Source organism: Thamnophis sirtalis, unplaced genomic scaffold (assembly GCF_051295495.1).
Source record: "Thamnophis sirtalis isolate CommonGarterSnake01/CBP01778 unplaced genomic scaffold, rThaSir2_p1.2 scaffold_10, whole genome shotgun sequence".
In the NCBI taxonomy this organism is placed as follows: Eukaryota; Metazoa; Chordata; class Lepidosauria; order Squamata; family Natricidae; genus Thamnophis; species Thamnophis sirtalis.
The window spans coordinates 11,756,952-11,775,593 of record NW_028261390.1 but is presented as its reverse complement, the minus strand read 5'-3'; the positions used below and the strand labels follow the sequence as shown (position 1 = coordinate 11,775,593).

The 18,642-nt window shown below is 40.0% G+C and overlaps 1 protein-coding gene across 3 annotated transcripts in view; it reads right to left on the bottom strand.

Annotated features, from left to right (window-relative positions):
* Positions 1 to 18,642, bottom strand: part of PTPN13 (protein tyrosine phosphatase non-receptor type 13) — a 181,211-nt gene that overhangs the window by 81,864 nt on the left and 80,705 nt on the right. For all 3 annotated transcript variants that reach the window (XM_087724069.1, XM_087724070.1, XM_087724071.1), the window contains exons 6-9: positions 17,903 to 17,996; positions 15,409 to 15,963; positions 9,215 to 9,310; positions 6,300 to 6,402 (exon numbers count right to left, since the gene is read on the bottom strand). In XM_087724069.1, the coding sequence (XP_087580195.1) occupies positions 6,300 to 6,402; positions 9,215 to 9,310; positions 15,409 to 15,963; positions 17,903 to 17,996 (848 nt within the window). The remainder of the gene's footprint in view (positions 1 to 6,299; positions 6,403 to 9,214; positions 9,311 to 15,408; positions 15,964 to 17,902; positions 17,997 to 18,642) is intronic.

The window sequence follows — 18,642 nt, the reverse complement described above, 5'->3', positions numbered from 1 at the left end:
TAGTCCAGGGACAAAAAGGCCGTGAGTATTAACACTACTTTTATTGTGCAACTTTGAAAGCACTTTTTCCCACCGTTGTCTTTGCTATCTGGAGATCTTGGGAGGATTCATTCTGAGACTCTTCTCCATGGCAATGTTTTCTGTGGGTTCAGATTCTCTTATCCCACCACTGCCTTAGCTGCAGATTTTCCTCCTGTCTCCCAAGTTATTCTCACAGCCCATGACACTAAGGCAGAGTAGACTCTTGCCTGTTGGGACTTTTCATTTTAGAATGATTGTTCTGACCGAGGCTTCCCAAGAGCATGAAACAAACTCCTTACAACTCCTGACAAAACCCGCTTTTATTAATTTACTGTGAATTCTGCTCATTCACATTCAGCAAAGTCTTTCAAGGGACGATTTACAGTCACAGACCTTATCTGGCTTGGAAAGCTGCCAGGCAGATATTTGCAAAACTTGGCAGAATCTCGGAGAGTCACGAACCAAATTGAGCAAACTAATTGTCTCCTGCAAACTCCACTCCCCTTTTGCTCCTCTTTTATTTCCTCTGGGAGGGGGCATTCATCGTCCACCTGTGGCCTTACTCCCAAGTCAAAGTGTGTTCTTTAGCTGTTCCTTTTGTCTGGGAACTCTGCACATGTGCACACTGGGAACAGGCTCCAGCTGTTTGTCTGCCTCACTGATGTCTGGCTCTGAAGGCAGCTGATAGCTGGCATAAGGCTCTGGCCCCCTCTCTGCCTCCGACACGGAGCCCTCGTCAGAGCCTTCCCCGGCCTCCAGGATTGGCCCCTCCCCACTGTCCGAATCTGCTGACAGCTGGTGGGACATACTTAATATTAACATATTATGTGAATATATCCACATGGATTGCCCAAATCAGTCATGCAAGTTAAATAAATAAATATTTTAAAATATCCACCACGTTTTGGACCTCATTAACTATATCCGATAATATATCTGAATAGTACAAAGGTGAACAAAGATACCTTTTAAGAAAAGAGGCTCAATTTATCATGAAAAATGAACTGTAAGAAAGCCTTTACATCATACAATTAGACCTGTACATTTTTATCTGCCTTCTAATTTAACCTAGTCCTCCTCCTCCTCCTCCTTCTCCTCCTCCTCCTCCTCCTCCTCCTCCTCCTCCTCTTCCTCCTTGTCTTCCAGAAAACTGCCCTAAAAAAAACCTATAGCGAGCCAAGGGATTACATCTAATATTTTATGTATACATGTATAACTAATCTTTCCATTTCCCAAACGGCCTGAGAAGTTTTGTGCTTGAAATGAACAAATATTATAATACATATTTGTATGAATTGCATGCAATGCTGAAGGCACGCCTCAATAAGCTAAATTTAAAAATAAAATATATTGCTCTAGTGTCTTTTTTTTAAAAAAAATGAATTTGCAAATGGATAACAGCTGGGGGATATATTCCACACAATTCCAAACTAATTTGTTTGGTTTCATTTTCCCCCCCACTCCCCTATTACTTGTTGTTTTTTTTTCCTTTCAATATGGCTTGTAAAGTTGTTTTTGCACAGCAGCCTTCGTGGGCTTATTAAACCAGTTGAGGCCAAGGGGGGCATGGTGAATATTATATGGTGACTAAGACTAGAACATTAGCATTTCTGATTAGCTGATCTTATCTCAGAATATCGCCAACCGGAGCAAGAAAGAAATAACCTTCTGTTTCAAAGTGTGGCAGAAGGAGCATAAGCCATCTGCTGCAGTCGTCTTGAAGCTGAATGGCAAAGAAATGATTAAGAACTGGAATGAAGGTTGCGGCCAATATGTCAGTTTCCTGTGGGTGGATAAAGGGTGGGGAGATTTATAATACAAGAAGGTGCAGCATGTTAGGGGGGGGGGGGAAATACATCCCTGCAGTCTCCTTTGCTTAAAGCTATTTATGTTGGCACAGAGATTTCAACAACTTGAAATTTACCACACTGATAATACTCCTGTTTTTTAACGCAACGCAACCTTCCACCCCACCACACAGTTTTTCCTCTAAAAGCAATCACAAGCCTGGAAAACAGACAAGGGTTTCCCCCCACTCCCACACACACACACACCCATCTCTGTCTCAGTTTGATTCTTTCTCTTTTGGTTTTTTTTCGGTTCAAAAGTTTTATTTCTTTTAAAACAAACATTTCATCATTCTTCAATCAGTAAGACATCGAAGTACAATTTTTTGTGTGTCAAAATAGTTCTAGTTTACCACCAAATTCTTGTCTAGCCTAATGTATACCCCTCCCTCCCTCTACCCTCCCCCCCAACCCCCCTCCTCCTCCCCCCCCCGACTTCCCAGAACCCGTACACGGTATGGATTTTTAACAAACACAGTCTAAAATCTATTGAGAAAAAAGAAATAAATTAATGACATCTCTACATTCTTTCTGTTTTATTTGGCTTGCACCAATCAAGGACAATTCTCTTTAAAAAGAGTTCAAAAACGTATTGCATTAACTGGAAAGGAACTTTTAGTGCTGCTTGATCTGGCTTTAATCTTGAGTATGATATTTGAAAGGAGATTTTGCTTATTTTACTGAAAACTTTGTAAAGTTGGTTCAGGTAGTTAAAGAGTTACAACTGTTTGTTTACCGACCTTTTGAAGTTACAACAGCACTGAAAAAGAGACCTACAACCGGACCTCACACTTACTACTATTGCAACAGGATGATATGAACAAAATTAGGGAAAATGGAATGGAATAGAATAACAGAGTTGGAAGGAACCTTGGAGGTCTTCTAGTCCAACCCCCTGCTCAGGGAGGAAGCCCTATACCATTTTAGACAAATGGTTGTCCAATCTCTTCTTAGAAACGTCCGGTGTTGGAGCATTCACAACCTCTGAAGGCAAACTGCTCCACTGGTTCATTGTTATAACTGTCAGAAAAATTCTCTTTAGTTCTAGGTTGCTTCTCTCCTTGGTTAGTTTCCACCCATTGTTTCTTGCCCTGCCTTCAGCTGCTTTGGACTCCCTCTTCTTTGTGGCAACCCCTGAGATATTGGAACACTGGATGAATATATGTTGTGGCCCAGCAGGAGCCCTTGGAGCTGCCACCAGACACTGACAGCGAGGGACCCTACGAGTCGGCTTTGGAGGATCTTGGACAGGGTTCCGACTCCGAGTAAGGCGCAGAGAGGCTGGTTGGCCACCAGGAGTGCCTGAGCCTTGGACCAGTGGGGAGGAGACAAGGGAGTGTGATCCGGACGTCAGCAGTGGGGAAAAGCCAAGGGAGTTGTTCTTAGATGCCCGGCACCAGAGAGCTAATAGGCGTAAGGAACAATTACACAGTTACAGGAGGTAATTGCACTCAGCTGGTGGTAATTAGGCTCCTCTCCAGACTATAAAAGGAATGCTTGTGCACACGCCCCTTTTGCAGGAATCAACGCATTAACTAATGTTGGAGAACTGTCATGTTAGCTTGGCAGGCTGGATTGCTGCCAAGGCTTATCTGTGCCGGTTTGCTGCCAAGGACCTGTCTGTTTATTAATAAATTCCGGAAAGTATCTTTGGCTTGGAGTACTTTGGTGTGGAACGAGGGGGGTCAGAACAAATTTCTAACATTCTTTCAGTAAAGATGTCTATGTCACATCCACATAATTGTTGAGGTTGACTTCTCACTTGGTATCACCTTTGCCACATTCTCTGAGCTTCTTCACTACCCCTCGCTAGGGCGGAGAAGAACCAAAAAAGAGAACAGAAACTCTATTCTGCTGCCCACTGAGGGAGCAAAAAAAAACCCTCAAGGCAACAACTAGCATATAACTTCTCTTCTTTTATGGCCCGCCAGCGGCCAGAAAAGCTGGCAGCAGAGTCAGAGAGTGAAGAGGTTTGGGAGGAACATGGGCCAGTCCTGGAGTCTGGGGAAGGCTCTGATGAGGGCTCTGCGTCAGAGGCAGAGAGGGGGCCAGAGCCGTATACCAGTTATCAGCTGCCTTCAGAGTCAGACATCAGTGAGGCAGACGACTAGCTGGAGCCTGTTCCCAGTGTGCGCATTCGCAGAGCTGCTAGGCAAAGGGAACAACTAAAGAACAGGGGTCGACTTGGGAGTAAGGCCAGACGATGAATGGCCCCTCCCAGAGGAAATAGAAGAGGAGCAAAAGGGGAGGGGAGTTTGCAGGAGACAATTAGTTCGCTTAATTGGTTCGTGACTCTCCGAGACTCCTTGCCAAGTTCTGCAGATATCTGCCTGGCAGCTCTCCAAGCCAGAGAAGGTCTGTGACTGTAAATCCTCCTTTGAAAGACTTTGTTGGATGTGAATGAACAGAATTCACAGTAAATTAATAAAAGCGTTTTTTGTCGGGACAAGGAGTTTGTTTCATGCTCTTTGGAAACCTCGGTCAGAACAGTAATTTGGTAATGGTGTTGTTTGTAGAAGGCCTAAAAACAAAGCCTCATTCCAGAAGCGGCTTTAGCAACGGAAGTAAATTGCATTGGGTGCTCAAAAACACTTAGGAACAACACTGCACGGAACACTGAGTGTGCATTCATAATTAGGATCTTACTTTTATTTTGACTTGGCTCAGAACCCAAAGCTGCCGACACAAGGTTCAAATGCAAAGACAGTCCTGAGAGCAGAAGCCTGACAGCACACCGCAGACTTGAAGAGAAGCTCACAACGAGCTGAGTGAATAATCTGTGACAGAGCAATTATCGTAGATCGTTCTAGCTTTCCCTCTAATATTCGGGACAGGTGATCCATTGCTACACATTCCAGGCATGTATTTTATTTCTGCCCATTCATTGCAAGGGTTGAGAGGAAGGGAAGTGGGCTGAATAAATGTTCTTTATTCTGTAGCAGACAAATCCATGCTCTCCCACACATTTCTTAGGAAATGAGTCACAAATATTTCTGCCTTAGTCTCTACCTCAGACTGGCGGAACGAGGAACAACTTCAAGTCTGAGCAAAGCCAACGCAGGGGAGATAGCGAGACACGTTTATAAGCTGTGAAAAAGTTGGGAAATATAACACATTTGTCTGTGAAGTGGTGGAATCTTCTGCCTGGAGTTCTGAAAGAAATTCATATAATTTCTGTGGCAGGCCACAAACCAGTCTAGTACTGTAAATTAGAGACCTGTGATGGCGAACCTATGGCACGCGTGCCACAGGTGGCACGTGGAGCCATTTGATAGGGCACGCAAGGCATGCACGCACTGACCAGCTGACTTCGGCCTTCATTTTCTGCCGTTTTTGTCCCTCCTGAGGGAGAAAAACAGCTCTATGGGCACCCCAGAATTTTGGGAACAGACTACTGGAGTGCCCATAGGGCCGTTTTTCACCCTCCGAAGGCTTCAACGAAGCCTCCTGACGGTCTCTGGGGGGGTGGGGAGGCCATTTTTGCCCCCCCCAGGCTCCTAGAAGGCCTCTGGAGCCTGGGGAGTGTGAAAAATTGGTCCATTACGTGCAAAAAGTGGGTGTTGTGCATGCATGCGCGGGAGGTCGTGTGTGCATGCGCAGGGGTCACACGTGCATGCATGGGGGTTGCGCGTGCATGGGGGGTCACGTGCATAGAATTATGTTTGTGGGCACACCCACGCATGACCCCACCTGCACATGACCCCCCGAAAAAGATTAGCCATCTCAGTTATAGAATATATCAGTTGAGTATATTTCTTTGTTATATGTATATTCAATCTTTCTTCCAGCAGCTTCCAGCAACATACAGATAGTCCTCAAATTATAAACATTATTTTAGTTACCGTTCAAAGTTACAACAGCACTAAAAATAGTGACTTATGGCAATTTTTCACACTTACGACTGTTGCAACATCCAACTTCTTTTGAGAGGGGAATCATCTTTCTTTAAGATAAATATCTAAGTACCTTTTTTTGAAGAGTTTGTTACTTATGTAGGTAAAAGTTCCCCTCACACCTATGTGCTAGTCGTTCCCAATTCTACGGGGCAGTGCTCATCTCCGTTTCAAAGCCGAAGAGCCAGCGCTATCCGAAGACGTCTCCATGGCTGGCATGACTAAATGCTGAAGGCACACGGAAGACTGTTACCTTCCCACCAAATGTGGTTCCTACTTTCCTATTTGCATTTTTACATGCTTTCGAACTGCTAGGTTGGCAGAAGCTGGGACAAGTAACGGGAGCTCACTCTGTTACGTGGCCCTAGGGATACGAACCACTGAACTGCTGAACATTTCTGATCAACAAGCTCAGAGTCTTATCCACTGAGCCACTGCATCCCTTGTTATTTATATAAATGCATTCAATTATGAACCATACCTGTAGATCAGGAGACAAACTGTTAGCATGTTAACTCTTTTCTTTTCTTTTTTTTACCTTGATCTTTGTCCTGGTTTTTGACCTGATGAAGAGGTATCATCTATTCTTAAGGAAGAGCTAGTGGATTCATCTTTGAGAGCTTCATACCTCCTCGCTGGCACTTAAAGAAGAAACAAGAAAATTCATGATTTAAGGCTGGATGATGATATTTTATTGGCACATAAAATATTCACTGATGAAAAAAAGTTACTTTTGAAGAAACCACAAACATATTTATGTCCACAGTGGCTAGATTTTTAAAAAATCTTCTGGTGACCAATGTTTCTTAGAAATATTAGCATTAGCAATAGCACTTAGACTTATATACCGCTTCACAGTGCTTTCCAGCCCTCTCTAAGGGGTTTGTGGAGTCAGCCTATTGCCCCCAACAATTTGGGTCCTCATTTTACCCACCTCGGAAGGATGGAAGGCTGAGTCAACCTTGAGCCTGGTGAGATTCGATCTGCCAAATTTCTGGCAGCTGCTGATCAGCAGAAGTAGCCTGCAGTACTGCTGCACTCTAACCACTGTGCCACCATGACTCCTAAAAATATTGCATCTTTTTCCACAGAAACGTAAACTTTATTAACCAAGAAACAATGAAATATGGGCTAATTGCACTTCTGGATGGGACACTGTTTATCTCAAGAAGCAAAAAAAAAAATTCTAGGCAAAGTGTAGTAAGGAAATAAAGTTATATCTTTTGTTACATCTTACAGATGTCTGCAGCAGATTTACAAGAATTTTGTTCAATAATAGTACCCAGCAGAGATTGGGAACGTGGCACTCATGCCCATCAAAATACCCATAGATACCTTTTTGGGGGGCACCAGTAACTTTTGTGTTTTCATAATTTTTATTTTAGTCAGTTTCTTTTAATTAAAGGGGAAGATAGGGAAATGGTCATGCTTCCAAAGGCTAACTTCCTGAATCATATTCATTTTCAACAAATATTGTGAGGATCCATACTATAGAATGTGCACCCAATGTTTCATTTGAAATTATGTCTATCTATTCAAAATGGAGGGTTACGGTGGCTCAATGGCTAAGATGCTAAGCTTGTCGATCAGAAGGTCGGCAGTTCAGCGGTTCGAATCCCTAGCGCCCCTTAACGGAGTGAGCTCCTGTTACTTGTCCAAGCTTCTGCCAACCTAGCAGTTCGAAAGCACGTAAAAATACAAGTAGAAAAATAGGGATCATTTTGGTGGGAAGGTAACAGTGTTTCATGCATCTTTGGCATTTAGTTACGCCAGCCACATAACCACAGAGACGTCTCATGCGCACACACACATATATACTGCATTTTTCGGAGTATAAGACGCACTGGAGTATAAGATGCAACAAGGTTTTGAAGAGGCAAATTTAAAAAAAAAGTTTTTGCACTCTGCAAACCTCCCCAAAATTATCCATTTTTTGTGAAAACGAGCCTGTTTATTTGTTTTTTTCCAAAAAAAGGGGGGCATGAATAGGCTTTAGGAGGCTTGTAAACTGCTCCTGGGGTGGGGCCAAAAACAAGCAAAAAATGGGCTGTTTTTCACTTATTTCTGCCCTCCCCAGCCCCAGGAGCTCTCTAAAAGCCTTCTAAAAGCTATGCATGACCATTTTGGTGAAGGGGGCAGGGTTTCGGGAGACAAAATATGCTGTATTTAGTATATAAGACACACCCAGATTGGTGTGTGTGTGTGTGTGTGTTTATAAAAAATAAATTAAGACTAGTAGATGGAAATTTAGAATTAGGTAATTTAATTGTATTATTAACATTAATATGTGTTAAAATATATTGTGAATTTAAAATATTAAGGACTGGAAATTGGGGAGATTTTGAGATACAGTCCGAGATTGATTAAATATTGTTAATACGGCGTTATTACTAATCCTACACATTTGGAACATTGAAGTTATGATGGAATAATGAGCAATTCTTAAAATATTAAATAATAGCATTTAGTAGGGGATAACAAATACAAGACGTATAGAAATGTTATTTATGTCTAAGTGAATCAATGGGAAAATGATAAAGGATTCTAAAAGGAGAATAGCATTGTTGAAGTTGGAAGATTAGGATCACACATATTTGTATCATTATTGTTAATGTTATTTTTTTAAAAATTGACCCAGTCAATACACTGTCCACAAAATATGTACAGTGTGAAAACTGCAAATAAAACTTTTTTAAAAAAAAAAAAAAAAAACACCTTGCGGCCCTTGGGCTGGATGCGTTATGCACTGGCCACACCCATCCCTGATTTAGCAAAGGAGAAAAAAGTTGTGAGATGTCACGTGATGACAATATGTCACGAGTTTGACACCCCTGCTCTATATAATGCTACAGCTTTAGGACATAAAACCTCCTCCTCCAGTAGATGTGAGTAAGATCACCTGGAAAAGCCTTTTCAATGCCAGAACATGATGGGAAAATTGCCTAGCAAATTCACTTTCATCTCGGACATTTATAGGATACCAGTCAATTTAAGGACCAGATTATCTTTTAGATTTCCTGCTGACATATTTTTTTCAATTACACAGTTGCATTTCTTTGTACTACTGTTGATTTTATCTACTGACGATTTAATTTGGCCCTACTTATACGGCATTCTTATAAATTGCTCTGACCTTGTGCAGAAGAAATGGCAGTATAAAAATAAAATAATAACAATGAAGCCTCACGTTTGCGTTATCATTCAATCTACTGCTAACCTCAGGCTCCCAAAAATATTAAGCATGGCTTGAGAAAGACGAAATAACTATTTTAATTTTCTTTTTTCTGCCTGAGTGAGTACTATCTATATGCATCCATTCTTAAGCAGCAACCATGGAAAACCACTTTTAGAGATGGGAAAAAAATATTGTCAGTATCACCAATGAAAATGGAGCATCATTTCTAGTACAGATAGAGTCCACTAACTGAAGGCCAATTACTGCATAATTCTTACCTTGTCTAAAATCTGTCTCGGAAGAAATGAATGATGGACCCTCACTGTCAGTGCTGCATACATCACTATGGTAAGATTTATATTTCCGTACGTGCTCTGAAAGAAACAGAAGAGAACAAAGCTTATCTAGAGTTTAATGCAGTCACCGATTTCCTCCACAATACGAATGCGTAATTTTTTTTTTTCCTGGTAGGTAGAGGGTTGCATTGTACATCCCATTATTAGTGGTGCTGAAAACTGTTTCTGGACTCCACGGGTTATAATATTCTATTCAAAATGAAAATATTTCCCAGTGACTTTTTCACAAACGATGCTTGCATTTCACTAGATATGTTTTGGATGAAAAGGCTACCCAGTTAAACAAAAAGGAAACTAAGAAGGAACTTGGCTCAAATTGGTGTCGCTAACATTTGCATTGTAAATGCAAATCATGTCACGTCTTTGGTGGAAGTTTAAAAGAATAATTTCTGAGATAGGTTTCCTACCTATTTAAGTTAATCAATTGTCAGAAGCCTTAGGAAGTGACAGCGCATTCTCAAACCTGATTAGAATTAGAATTCTAGGTTCAGAGCAGAGGTGGTATTCAGCAGATTCTGATCAGTTCTGGAGAACCAATAGTGGAAATTTTGAGTAGTTCGGAGAAGCGGTAAATACCACCTCTGACTGGCTCCGCCCCCATCTATTCGCTGCCTCCCGAGTCCCAGCTGATCGGGAGGAAATGAGGATTTTGCAGTAACCTTCCCCTGCAATGGGGCGGGAATGGAGATTTTACAGAATCCTCCCCTTGCCAAGCCCACCAGGCCACGGTGACCGCCACCAGGCCACGGCCACAAAACCGGTAGTAATATTTTTTGAATCCCACCACTGGTTCAGAGGCACATAGAAATAACTAAGTAATGGGAAGACCCTTTGCAAAAACATTTATCCCTTCCCTTGCTTTCTATTTACAGTAATTTTATTGTTTAATTACAATTGAAACAATTAAAAATAAATATAAACTGAAAAGGAAGAAAAAGAAAAATGTAGGATGTGCAAAAAATAGAAAAAACATACTGAAGAAAAATAATAAATTATTTTTTGCCTTCATTGAAACAAGTAGAAACAATTTTAATGAGTTATAAATTTCTCTTAAAATACAGCAAATTATTTATTCTTTCCATATTCCATCTCTTATCTATAAACAAACTCTAAAAACCTTATCATTTCAATCCTGGTATCAGCAAAAGTACATTAAGGGTTACCAGCAGTGGCGGGTTTCAAATTTTTTTGGAACCTCTTCTGTAGGTGTGGCCTGCTTTCCGGGTCTACTGGTGGAACCTCTTCTAACTGGTTCGGTGGATTTGATGAACCGGTTCTACCGAATAGGTGCAAACTGGTAGGAACCCACCTCTGGTTACCAGAGGTAACAAATTATATATTTCAAATAAACCAACTTTATATTCCTTCTTTTTACTTCTAACACTTTTGATTTTTACTCCCTTCAAATAATGCCCTAGAATTTTTTTCAATTTTTCTGTTGTCTCTTCACACAAAATTTCTCAAAGTTTTAACAAACCTCTGTTGTAAATCATATACAAAGTCTGAATATGAAAATTATCCAGGGTTTATCCAGAAATTATCTTCTATTCTATTCAGTTTGTTTTGTATGTCACTCTTCTAGCCAGTCATTTTTAAATTCAATTTCAATCTTGTAAGGTAATACTCATCCCTATTCTATAACATCTTTTAAACACAGGCTATCTAGAGAGGTAAGCCCTTTAAAATAAACTTCTGGGTCCTTTATTCAAAAATATCCTTCAATATGTCCAAATGTAAGTGTTGTTTAATTATGGCCTTTAGTTTACTTCTACTTCTCTTCAATGTCCAATTTGTAAAATCTTATCTTGTTACGTTACTTTTAAGAATTCAAAACAAAAGCATTTTCCTATGGGAGGGATTCTTGTAATTAATTGCAAAATCTCATTTCAAATCCATCTGGATCCCCAGTTTACAATCCAGGTTTAACAAATGTGAAGAATGGTTCCTTTTGGCTGTAATTTGGATATATTTCCTAGTGAAGATAAATAGAGCTAGTAGTTTAATGAAGCTTTAAATCATTTGGGTTTTTTTTACATAGCAGAAGAAGAAAAATGTGTTCATAAAAGCATAGTAATGATGTTATTTTTAAATGTTATAAAGTTAATTAAAATATTATAAAAATCCATTCTAATGATAAATGTCATATTATAATGAAGCCAAAATCATATAAAATTTCTGCGACATGGAACTATGAGAGGTTGACCAAGAAAACAATGTCATTTCAGTGATGGGATTCACAATGTTTTACTATCGGTTCTGTGGGCGTGGCTTGGTGGACCTGGCATGGGTTGGTGGGCATGGCAGGGGAAGGATACTGTAAAATCTCCATTCTCTCCCCATTCCAGGGGAAGGATACTGTAAAATCTCCATTCTCTCCCCATTCCAGGGGAAGGATACTGTAAAATCTCCATTCCCTCCAGATCAGCTGGGACTTGGAAGGCAGAGAATAGATGGGGGTGGAGCCAGTCAGAAGTGGTATTTACCCGTTCTCTGAACTATTCAAAATTTCCGCTACCGGTTCTCCAGAAGCGGTCGGAACCTGCTGAACACCACCTCCGCTTCTTTTCTCTCAAACCAAATCCTTCCCAAACAAATGAAGCAACAACCCCCAATCTTGCTAGCTTGTTCAGTAAGCCAGATACTACATTCCAAGTCTAAAGTTTTACAGCTGCCCAAACCACATTAAATCAGATCTAATAACCACTGGATTTAATGAGAAAAATGTGGCTTGGTAAGCAATATATAGTGTCAAGTTTGCTCATGCAAAAAAAAAAAAAAAAAACCACAAACATGTTGTGAAAGCAAGAATTTCTCTTCTAAAATAGAACAGAATTAAAGCATTTAAATTATTGGTGAAGATGAGGGAAGCCTAGCTGAAATAGTAATATTTGTTTTTTTTTTAATTCCCAGTTGCAGAGTAGTGATTATTATAATATTATAAGTTTAACCATGCATTATTTTCATATAGAAAGACAGCAATTACAGATGTAATTCGGCATTGTGAAGCTCGCATGAAAGATTGGGAAGAGGTAATTAGCACAGTAATAACAATTTCAGCATCCTGTTTAGCTAAATCCTGGATCTAACATACAAGTGTCCCAAATTATTCTCGCGATACAAAGAAGATGGTGATGTTACGAGATTGGCTTAACTCTGGGAACATCAAGCTCTATCTATGACCCCTGAACAAGGGTAGACAATGGAAACAAGACCACATTATTTATGTATTCATTTATCAGAACATGGGATGGTCAACCTGACAGGCATGTGGTTGCAGATAAGCATAGAATTATGGGGGAAAGTCATTGAAGACATTGAGGTTGTTAATCAGTGAAAACATGATTAACTTAAACTCATAATTCTGAATCTCTCTGGGCTGATTTTAGATTCTGAGGTAGCTATCTACCTTAGAGAGCCAATCGCAAATGAAAACTGTATAGAACAGAAGTATTATAAAACAGGATAATGATTACATTTTGATTTCTGGTTTTAACGAGTTGCTTTTCGGTTTGCTAAGTGGCTAATTTGACTCGTATCCAGATTCTTATATCATTCAATCAACCTAGCAGTCGAAAGTATGCAAATGAGAGTAGATAAATAGGTACCACTTCAGTGGGAAAATAACAGCATTCCGTGTTGGCCACATGACTATGGAAGCATTTTCAGACAATGCTAGCTCCCTCAAGCTAAGAAACCAAAATGAGCCTCTCGGAGTCAGACATAGCTGAACACGGGAAATCTTTACTTTTACCTTTATTCTTTCTCCACCATATTCCCAAGTAGTGCTCCTTAACAATTGTATGAAAGCTCTAAAAGAGGTTTGTAAGTGTGTAACTGGACACATTTTCACACCCTTGATCAAGCATATTTCCAGAATGTAATTGTTACCAATTATATAATTATTACATAAAGCTAGTGCGGATGTCTTTACAGAACAAGTAAGTCGATCTAGGAAATACAGTCCTAGCACTGCATGAATGGGATCTGTGTGTCAGTGGTGGGATTCAATTTTTTTTACTACCGATTCTGTGGGCGTGGCTTGGTGGGCGTGGCAGGGAAAGGATACTTTAAAATCTCCATTCCCTCCCCACTCCAGGGGAAGGTTCCTGCAAAATCCCCATTCCCTCCCAATTAGCTGGGACTCGGAAGGCAGAGAATAGATGTGGGCAGGGCCAGTCAGAGGTGATATTTACTGGTTCTCCAAACTACTCAAAATTTCTGCTACTGGTTCTCCAGAACTGGTCAGAACCTGCTGAATACCACCTCTGGGGTGTGTGTGTTTGTGTGTACATATAAACACACAGAGCAATTCTTAAGCTTAGCATACTAATGTTATCCCAAACTAGATTGTGAACTGATTATCAAGTCTCCATAAACAGCAAGGCACAAGAGAATGATGGGCACAGAGAAATAGACAGAATGGACAATCTCAAAATAAACAACTCCAAAAGAACTTACCAAAACTTAAGTAAGTCATTATTATTATTATCACATTTGGAAGGAGAAAGCCTATTGCCCTCAACAATCTGGGTCCTCATTTTACCCACCCAGGAAGGATGGAAGGCTGAGTCAACCTTGAGCCTGGTGAGATTTGAACTGCCAAATTGCAGGCAGCTGGCAATCAGCAGAAGTAGCCTGCAGTACTGCACTCTAACCATTGTGCCACCGTGGCTCATGGTAAAAAGTAAATAGCCTAATGCCAAAATCTGCCTGTTAACAAAAAGGGAGGTGGCTGGAAACAAGGCCTCCTACTCCAAAAATAACATTTTTAGGCTTTTCTGTTATTTGGGCACAAAAATTTTGAGTATTAATTTTATTATAAACAGAGCTTGCATTTGATATACAGTACTTGCTTTTCTGACAGTTTCACATATATTCTACAATATACCTATTTATTTGAGTTTCTTGTGTTCTTGGAAAACTATTCTTCATTTGAATTATCAGCTGGGTTGAATTATCAGCTGGGGAAAACTGTTGTTTGCTGCATTTGAGTTTAGATGAAGTCGTAACTGAGATTCTAGTGGCAATGTCAAGAAATAAACATTTGTTCATGCTAGCCAAGATTCTGCACACACTACCCCCCAAGTTGAATTCAAGGCATTGAACACAATATTTGCAAATGGTCTTTCAACTAGATTGTATCTAAACGTAAGCACATTTAACTTAAGATGTCTGCAACATTTAATTCAGATGTGGGAAATTGAAATCCCACCACCCCGAATCATAGGTCTTCCTAGTTTGTCCAAGAGGAACTGCAATCTGGAAACCTATAAACTGTTTTTGTTTTTTTAGGTACCTTCCACTAAGTGGGTACAATGGCTCAATGGTTAAAGACACTTAGATTCTCAACTCGAAAGCTAACAGGTTTGAGTCCTGAGTTATGTAAAATTGAATGAGCTTCCATTATTTGCCTTAGTTCTTGCCCACCTACTGTATTTTTTGGAGTAGAAGACGCACCAAGATTTTGAAGAGGCAAATTTTTAAAAAAAATTGCACTCTGCAGGCCTCCCAAAAACGGCCTGTTATTTTTTTCCAAAACCCCCCGGCATGCATAGCCTTTAGGAGGCTTATAGAGTGCTCCTGGGGGCTGGGGGTGTAAAATTGAGCAAAAAATGGCCCATTTTTCACTCATTTCTGCCCTCCCCAACCCCCAGGAGCACTCTGAAAGCCTCCTAAAGGCTATGCATGGCCATTTTGGTGAAGGGGGAGGAGTTTCGGGAGGCCAAAAATGTTGTATTCAGTATATAAGATGCACCCAGATTTTCAGCCTCTTTTCTGAGGGAAATGTGTGCATCTTATACTCTGAAAAATATGGTAGTTCAAAAGCATGCAAATGTGAATAGGTAAATAGGTACCACTTTGGTGTGAGCATCATAAACTTTGGTGGGAAGATCATGCTGGCCACATGGTCATGGTAGTGTCTTTAGACAACATTGCCTCTCTTGGCTAAGAAATAGACATGAGCACCAGCCCAGAAACAACTGGATAGGGGAAACCTTTACTAGTTCAGTACCAAATTTGCAAAATAGGAAATGTTTCTCACACACAAATATTTATTATTTTGACAATGTGAAGATGTCACATGTCAAACATAATATGCAGAAACATCTACTGACCTTCTACGTTCATGGCTTCTCTCAGCAACTGTAATTTCTTCTGCTTCTCTTTGATCCTGTCAAAGGCACATAATAAGGCCGCCGATGTTGACGTCTCTGATACATGAAGCACTTGGTCAAGCTTTTGAGGGCCAAATATATCAAGGGCTATGCTCCCATCAGAATATCTGCCTTCTTTGTTTATGGGAGCTCCTGAAGTCCGCCCTGAAATGGTTCCGCCTTGATGATGGTGCTTGTGAGAATCTGCAACATAGTCCCTCTCTGTGACTTGGTGAGTTGCGCACAACAAATCAGAGGAAGAAGCCCATACTTTGCGTTTGGGATCACCGTTGGCTTTCTTCTCCAGGTTGGACACTCTGAATCGGTAAGGACAGCAACTATCTGTACTGTCTTCATGGCCAGAATTGTAATCAGAGGCAATATTTTGAGAAAATTCCTTTTCACCACGTGAGTTGCTGGTTGACAAGAACTCAAATGACTTACTAAGTCCTTTGTTAAGCAGGATTTGCCGAGAAAATGGGGCCGGGTAATCAGGTGCTACATCAGTCATTCTTCCTGTAATGAGAATGAGAAGAATCTCTCTTGGATATGGCTATAGTTGGACCCTTCCTAATTGTTTATGTATTCTAGAATTGGATTGGATATACACTCCTCTTAAAGGAAGCAGATTTTTTTAATTAGTTTAGGTTCTAATCAGCTGAATATCAAAACAATGAAAATAAACAAAAGAAATTACATTACTTCTGTTCAACTGTAGCATCTAAAATAATATTCTCTTTAACTATGACATTTTTAATTATGTTTTTTATCATGAAGAACACAGTTTTTTTTTACAAAATGCTCCTTCCTTCCGTCCATCCTTCCTTCCTTCCTGACAACAACCTGTGGGGCCAACTCAACTTTCTTTGTTTTGCTTCTTGATCTTTTCACGTGTCAACATTAAAGTATCAAAGTTCTCCACAAAGTACTTAAATGGACCAGCTCACAACATTTGAATTTAGTCAAGCAGTACCACATTGTACCTGGCATTCCTAATCTCATTCTGATGGCTTCTTCATAACAAGCAGTGTTTCAGAGAAATAGAAACTGCTAATGTTCATATTGCCCCAAATAGGAAAGAGTCAAAGGATACATTAGAAGGACAAAATGCAATTTTGCCCAAGAGATAAATATAGCTTTATTGACAAAGTGTCAGCAGGGAAACCCATCAACAGGGAGGCTGTTATCTAACACTTAATAAATTACAGTACATGTTAGCAACAACCAATGATAGAAAAATTCTCATATTAATTTGACTATCACAATGAAGTTAATGGACGTTATCAAGTTTTTCTCTGCTAATGTTTCAGCGCATTTCACTTTCAGCTCATGAAATTGTTTGTATTGATTATATTTTAATTTTCTTCAGAAAAAATATGCTGGCTGGGGAATATTGGAAGTTGAACTCCACATTTCTTAAGAATTGCAAGTTTGAGAAATACTGATGTAGGATATGCCATTTTAATTTATCTTAAAAGCTTATTATATTAATATTCTAGATAAATTAGATAAATGGATGGATGAATGGATGACAGATAGATAGATCCAAATTAATATATAACATATGAAGGAAAAGGTGGTATGTGTAAGTAAGCAATTTGTTTGATGTGCTTTTTATGTAGCATTAGGGTGAGGATTCATATTACTACAAAATTCAGGATAAGTCATAGGGTTAAAAAATATTCTCAATATTTTGAGGTTGGGACATCTGAAGATAAAAATAAAACATTATCAAAAGGCTATTAAGGATTTGGGTAGTAGAAGCTATATGACAGTGTGGATCTTAAGTTAGCCTGTAAAAGAAAACACCACTAAAAATTCAAGAAAAAAGCAAAAGCTATATTCTTAATAAATTGGTTTTGCCACATTAAAAATGAACACAACAGCTGTTTTAGGCAAAAAATAATAATGGATCTCCATGAAGCTACACTAAAGCATTTCTATACCACCCATCTCAAGTGGCTCCAAATGAGTAAGAATGGAACATCCTATATTGCAATAGAGTAGAATTGAAAAAGCCCTAGAATTTTCTACCTACTTTCTACGTTCATTATTTCTTCCTATTAATTAATTGCCCCCCTAGAATTAGACATGGGTGGACTGGTAGGGGAATCCTTTGCCTTTTTAACTGTGAAAAAGGTTATCTCATTTTTCCCAGAGGCCTTTTTATCTTAACAAAATATATATCAGAAAAATATCTCATCTATTTTTTTCCCCAAGTTATCTCCCTGAAAAACAATAAACATGCTTTATAGCCAGTTTTTCCCAACTCATGGCCCCTACCTCCTGTATGCTCAGATTGTTACCGTATCATCAGACCATTTATTAGGATGCTGGTTATATCGTAAGGAGGAGCTCTGCTATTTTAATGGGATTAATCTGGGAGGTGGAAGATTAAATAACAGCCATATTTCCACTCCATTAATGTTTCCTTCTTTTGTAAATAAACCTTTACCTGTGGGAAGTCGTTTTCCTCTCAGCCTCTCTCGAATGGCCTGGCTCCTGTCTGTGTGAAGCTTTTTCTCCCCTACGCAAGAAAGCTGGTCTATCTATTGCAACAAAAAAGGAAGAACATTAACAGCTGAAAAAGACAGACTAGCATAAACTCAATAGACCAGGGATGTCAAACTCAATTTCATTGAGGGTCGCATCAGGGTCGTGTTTGACCTTGGGGAGGGATGTGTGACCAAGGAGGGCATGGCCAGCTCAATGTCACTTGTGTTGGGGGAGCCTGTGGTGGCCTGAGTGCTCTGCCAGTGAAAACAGAGCTCGGCCAAAACTCTGTTTTCGCTGGCAGAGGGCTGCAGGAGGCTATCGCAGCCGAAATCGGAGCTCGGGAGGGCCACACTCCATTTTCACTGGCAGAGGCACTGCTGTTTTCACTAGCACAACCAGTCCTTTGTTGTTTCAAGGGCGGCCCCGCGAGCCAGATCTAAACACCCCATGGGCCGGATCCAACTCACGGACCTTGAGTTTGACACCCCTGCAATAGACAAACCCTCTTCCCTCCACTGAAAGTAGAAACTTAAAACGGTTAAAACTCAGGTAGCCTAATAAAACTATCCTTCGTTATCCTACAGATATATGATTTGTGCACTTCAGTAACCATGGAATCATGGCTTGTGCAACAGCAGGATTTTTCCTGACCTATGGTTTACTTTAACCACAGTGAGCTGGTTTGTAGTTTAGCATAAG